The 6,346-nt window shown below is 36.5% G+C and overlaps 1 protein-coding gene across 1 annotated transcript; it reads left to right on the top strand.

Annotated features, from left to right (window-relative positions):
- The first annotated feature begins 2,311 nt into the window (after positions 1–2,311).
- Positions 2,312–6,134, top strand: LOC137722439 (probable serine/threonine-protein kinase PBL19). The gene is made up of 4 exons (XM_068461444.1): positions 2,312–3,304; positions 3,667–3,927; positions 4,642–4,764; positions 5,460–6,134. Exons 1-4 carry the CDS (start codon positions 2,954–2,956, stop codon positions 5,886–5,888), a joined length of 1,164 nt encoding a protein of 387 aa, XP_068317545.1. The 5' UTR covers positions 2,312–2,953; the 3' UTR covers positions 5,889–6,134.
- Positions 6,135–6,346: the final 212 nt, after the last annotated feature.

The following is a 6,346-nucleotide window of genomic DNA, read 5'->3' as shown; positions in this document are numbered from 1 at the left end:
GAACACCTTATCCACCAAGATATCAAACGACATGCAGAAAAACCATACTTTAAGTGTACATGAAAGTTTAAATGTTTATGTTGAGAATGAGTTGAATATTGAATTCTTTTGTATAGGTTTATATGTAGTTAATCTATTCTCTATATTGGTAATTAATTTTAAGGAAATTTTATTTGAACCCATATAATATCTTTCAACACTCAACTTACTCTTTACACCCATATTAGTTTTAATTAAACTATTAATATCTCTTTAAACCCAAATTTACTACCTAAACTACCCTTACAAACCCAATTCAATATGTAAATTGTATTTGCACCCATTTGAAAATTAACAAATCAAAATCAAAGCATTCTCTCCTTGTACGTTCTCTCCTTTTCCAACAGTTGCTTTTGATTCCTTTATAGTGTTACTCTTGGTAAATTTCAGGTTGCTTTGCGCCAACTATATAGATTCACACTATACCCATTAAGAAACAACTACAGGCAATCAAATAATTCATTTCTGGGGAAACGTATACTTGACATTTGATGGAATGGACTAATCTGCAATACCATGAAACAAAATAATAGGAGCTAAGAGAGAAGCATCATTTTGAACATTCTAGTCTTGAATCATAAGTTCTGGAGGAAAAAAAGTTGTAAAGATTGTTCTTCTTCCATCATACTGTGAGAGGTTCTGAAGTCATAAAAAATAATGCAATTCTGACTTTTTTTTTTGAACGAAAATTCAATTTTGACAAAAACTATGAAATTGTAAGATATTATGTAGGGCCAACATTTTAGGAGACCAAGAAGTCTCTACCCTAGAAAGATTTAACGATATATACCTCGGTGGTGGAATTGATCCACTAAAGTTAAGTAAATTGTATCTGTTTGAAATCAAAAAACTCAGAAGTCAACTAAATACATGAGAAGCAATTTGAAGGAAGATAGAAAATATAGTTAAGAGCAACTCTATTCGGTGAGAAAACTTCTTGTTCATTTGCATTGGATAGTCATTTTTTGTGTAAGAGAAAGAACCATGAACATAAACATAAAAACTGTAATACTGATCAATTTTTTAGTAACATGATTTGTATTGGGGTGCTGCCATTTTTTGTTAGGGTTTGATTAATAGGTGTGAGTTTATTGATAAATCTTATTTTTATTGTTAATTGTATCTTATACTTGATGATAATTATATAATAGGATAATATTGACTTTTCATATTTAAAATTTAAGTTGCGAGTAGAAAAATATTGTATAGGTTCAAATAAAATTTCTCTTAATTTTATATTACAATCTTAACTTACTTTTATAGTATCAGAATAAATTATTCTAGATATGGAAGCCTAATAGACAAACAATCTAAACACCAAACGCCCCGTAAATGAAACATTTTTATTCACTACCGTAACTATAGTATATACTTACTATACATCTGATTATTTTGACACTATAAAATTATACGCGATAAATAATTAAATGTATAAAAAAACAAATCATATTTTATAACGGTCAACAAAAATGCTCACCCAAAAGTAAAAGTTTTGTTATTATTTGCCCTCCGTCTTGAGTCATGACGCACGTAGGCTGACTACAATTGCTTGATGCATACGTAACGAGCAGCTCTGTTACCAACTGACAGCTGTCACAATAAAACCCCATCAGCAATACTGTTTCATATCCGCGCAGGACAGGAAGCAGACCACATCCACATGCGACTTCTGGACGTGATTAAACATTAATTAATTAAACCAAGACAACCTATTTCATACTTCGTAATTAAGTAACATTAATTAAATTTTTAAGGGAATTAAGAATAATTAGTGGTCAAGTTACTGTTTCTGATGTTGAAAGAAGGATTCTCTTATTTCATAAATCTTTTTCTTTTACTTTCGTTTTATTTGAACGATTACAGTTAAATTATGTTATCGTTTTATGTTAACTTTTTAATAGCAAAAGAAAAAGACAAAAATTATCTGTCAGAAGAGTGAGGGAAGAAGATGATAATAATAGAGGAGAGAATGCTTCTCCGTTCTGCCGAGCTGAGTTGAATTAAGACTAGGATGCTCTCATTTTTCCTTTCCATCTTTTCCTCTCACATTCTTTTATCTTGTATTTCTTTTATTATAAAAAATTAATATAAGATGTTGATGTGATTTAACTGTAATTCTTCAAATAGAAGGGGAGGAAACAAGAGGAGAGAGAAACCAAGAAAATTAGTTGCCAGACCAAAAGTCAAAGGGTCGTACTAGAACGCGGTATTCTTTCCGAGTGCCGCATAGTATTGACTGGCACTGCAATGGGAACGGAGGGAACGAGGAGGGAACGGGAAACAAACACACAAACCTTCAATCTCTTGCGTTGCGCGTTGGTACTTGGTACTTGGTAGTTGAAAAGTAATCTGGCCCTGTTTTAAGTCCTGTCCGGCTGTTCCCTTCATCCTTCCTTCTTCCTCCCTCGTTGGTTCAGTTTTCGTTTCAAACACGTCACTCTCTCTCTCTCTTCTCTCCTTTCTCTCTTCCACAATAGGTTTTAGAATTTTCCCACTTCTCTATCTTGAGGTTCATTCTCACAACTTTCTCTTTCGATTTCTATCCATCCACACCATTCACTTCAAATTCTGATTTGAGTTTCTGTCTTTTTCCAATTTCCAACTGGGTTTTCTTTTATTTGCTTTATTTCCTTCAATTTCCCATCTGAGTCTCCACACTTCAATTCTCCCGTTTCTTTGACCTTTCTTTCTACTAGTCTCCCCTCCCGTGTTCTTCTTCAATTCTCTCTCTCTCTCTCTCTCTCTCTCTCTCTCTCTCTATATATATATATATATATATATATTCCAATTGGGTGTTCTCTTTCTTCTGTCAATGAATCCAAGTTACCATTTTTACAACTCCACATATCCCATTTGATTTGAGGTCTTGAGGCTGCTGATTTTGCTTAGACCTTGCAACAGAAGGAATAAAGAAATGAAGTGTTTCTTTTCTTTCAAGGAAAAATGCAAGAGCAAAAGAGAAGGATCACAATCCGCTCCAGAATTGAGAAACAGAAGCAATCCGGTTTTGGATCGCACAACGAAATCTTCGAGTTCAGTGCCATCTCCGAAGAGCATACCAGAATTGTACAGAGAAAAGGAGCAGAATTTGAGAGTTTTCTCCTTCCAAGAGCTGCGGGAAGCGACAAATGGTTTCAACAGGTTGCTTAAGCTCGGGGAAGGAGGTTTTGGGAGTGTTTATAAAGGAACAATCAGGCCTGCCGATGGAGAAAGGGGTAGTCCGATTGTGGTCGCCATCAAGAAGTTAAACCCTCAGAGTTTACAGGTTCTAAAAATATTTTCCTTAATTAAATATAATTTTCTTCAAAATTTTCCTCTCCAATTGATTGTGATGGTTTGCATTGCATTTCATTGAATGGTTTGATATGTGATCTTTATATTGCACTTCCATCCCGTGTTCGAAACTCCCCTTCTCTTATTTTAACTCCGGCTGTACAATTTTATCTTATGCTGCCAATCCCAAGTCCGTATAAAGGATGAGGGGAAGTGCGTCAGGCAGTCGACAGCCGGCACTTTGCTTAACAAGGCTCTTTCTGGTTATCATATTTTTCACATGTTACATTTTACAGCCTTTTATATTTCTCTCACAGTTTGTTTAACTTGTGGTTATGAACTTTTCTCAAACAGGGTCATAAAGAATGGCTTGCGGAAGTTCAATTTCTTGGCGTCGTAGATCACCCAAATCTGGTAAAACTTTTAGGTTACTGTTCTGTAGATGGAGAAAGAAGGATACAACGGTTGTTGGTGTATGAATTTGTGCCTAATAAAAGCTTAGAAGACCATCTTTTCAACAGGGCTTTGCCCACATTGCCTTGGATAACAAGATTACAGATTATGCTTGGTGCTGCTCAAGGATTGGCTTATCTGCACATGGGACTCGAAGTCCAGGTCCATATACTTTCTCTTCGTTTTATCTGATTTGACTATAACTTCGACATCGTTTGGACATAGGGTTCCTCTTTGTCAACTTTTTGGTTTCGACTATGTTAATTTAACCGATCAGGGATTTGGACTGTGTTTTGATGTTGTGCGATATTTTTTTCTTCTTCTTTTTTACTTACAAGCTGTTGTCTCTGCTTCCGAAACTTAAAGGGTATGTGCCACTCCTGTGATTGCCACAAGTTTGGTAGAGTTACAGAAAATATGAAACTAGTCCTTGTAAATTAGAACCAATAAATGTGCTGCTAGATTCAAGTTGTTTTAGAGGAAACGAAAATGACCATCGCTATAAAAATGTGTTGAAAACATGTAGTATAGACTATTGCTGTTAAATGAAAACCAAGAAAATTTACTGCTAGATTTGAGTCGTTTCAGGGGAAACAAAAAATTCTCACCACTAGAAAGTGTGCGGATGTTTTTCTATTCTTTGATGATGGTGGTGTTACAGTGTTACAGAGGTAAGTTCAGCTTCACTTGTAAGCTTGAAGAAATAAAAATCCTCGTCTTCTGATTTTACTTCTGGCAATCCAAATGCTGCAGAATTTGTTTGTAGATGCATAGGATACACTTGCTGACCGGTCACACGGTGATTTTGTACTTTTTAGAAGATAAGTTCTTATTCATATATGTATTGAACCATGCTGTATTGCATTATATGGACAGGTAATATTTCGAGATTTCAAATCCTCAAATGTGCTATTGGATGTAGAATTTAGGCCAAAGCTCTCAGACTTCGGGCTTGCTAGAGAAGGACCAACGGATGACCGTAGTCATGTATCAACCTCGGTAAGTAGAGTAGTCATAGACAATTTATTTGTGTGTGCTTCCCTTTTTGTGTAAAATGAGGGGCTAGAGTCCCAAAACTGACCCTCTTAATTCTGGGCCATGCTATACCAGCTACATATATAGTGGCATATTTATAGGTTGCATTAGCAGCTTATCCTGTCACTCGTATGACATATAAGGTCAAAAGCATCGCTAGTTCCACCCAAGTTAGCCGTCTCAGTACCTTTCATAGTATAGTCCCATTTTTTTTTCAAGACATGACACAAGTTATTTGCACCTTAGTTTCATTTGAATTTTGGTCTTGAACTTACTGATGGAATTCTCTTGTGCCTCGTTTGGGACATCAGACAGGATTGGGACTGAGTCCATTCTAGTCTCATGGGGACCGACCCCTGTAGAGGGGACTTGTTGTCTATGATTATATTCGACAGGCATTCAATTTGGTAGTCTAGTCCCATTATTATTAAGTTCACACATGCGACGTGACTGTGTCCGTCCATTTTAAATGAATTCCCCCTCTACAGTCCCATTGTCCACACGCGGTCTTGGTTTCCCCTTCAAAGGTTGGCCACTATCTTCTTTGAAGTGCGCTGTGTGCTCGGAAGAAACATTGGGATTTTCTGTTGAAATTTAATTGTCTGTATCTGTTCAAGATTGATCACTTACGCATTTGTATTTGGTATTGTATCCATCAGGTGGTGGGGACTTATGGATATGCAGCCCCAGAATATATTGAAACGGGCCATCTCTCAACTAGTAGTGACTTGTGGAGTTTTGGTGTGGTGCTGTACGAAATCCTAACAGGCAGGCGTGTCTTAGACAAGAACCGCCCTACAGCAGAACAGAAGCTTCTTTACTGGGTTAGACAGTTCCCTGCTGACAGTAAAAGGTTCAGCATGATAATAGATCCCCTACTGAGAGACCAGTACTCTCTTACTGCAGCTCGGAATGTTGCCAAGTTGGCCGATAGCTGTCTGAACAAGAACGCAAAGGAACGGCCAACAATGAGTCAGGTGGTAGAGGTGTTGGAGCAAGCTCTACAAGATTCACAAGGGAGCACCAGTTCTTCAAAGACAAGTTCTGAGGCATCTACGTCCAAATCGGCGAAGCGGAGACCCAAGTAGGATTGATACAAAGAGAGCACTATATATAAATACTAGTGGTGTGTTGTGACTAAGTTCTCTATAAATATTCTCAACAGATTCAAATGGTTGCATATTATATTATAACATTCTTTTTCAGGGACTTCCAGGCACAAGTATCAAATTCATCATCTTTAGGTATCGAATCCGGAAACTATGTAAATCTCTTAGGTCCTGATGCACATTATTGCTATGAGAGAACTCAAGAAAACTTTTGTTTTTTCTTTTTTTTTCTTTCCCAATTGTAATAATCTCTTAGGTCCTTTATGCGTGCAGGACTCTATGTTATTATTGGTGAGAGTAAATAACACTCAACAAACACCCTAAAATGTGTGCTTAATGATTAATCATGAACTTATAGTAACTATAAGTGTGCATGATATTTAAACAAGTCACCAAAGATAATCATAGGTCTCCCCTAATTAACCTGATGAGGCCGT

The sequence above is a fragment of the Pyrus communis genome, chromosome 17 (assembly GCF_963583255.1).
Source record: "Pyrus communis chromosome 17, drPyrComm1.1, whole genome shotgun sequence".
Classification (NCBI taxonomy): domain Eukaryota; kingdom Viridiplantae; phylum Streptophyta; class Magnoliopsida; order Rosales; family Rosaceae; genus Pyrus; species Pyrus communis.
Note: the sequence above shows the minus strand (reverse complement) of the source record. Positions and strands in the feature narration are given on the sequence as shown.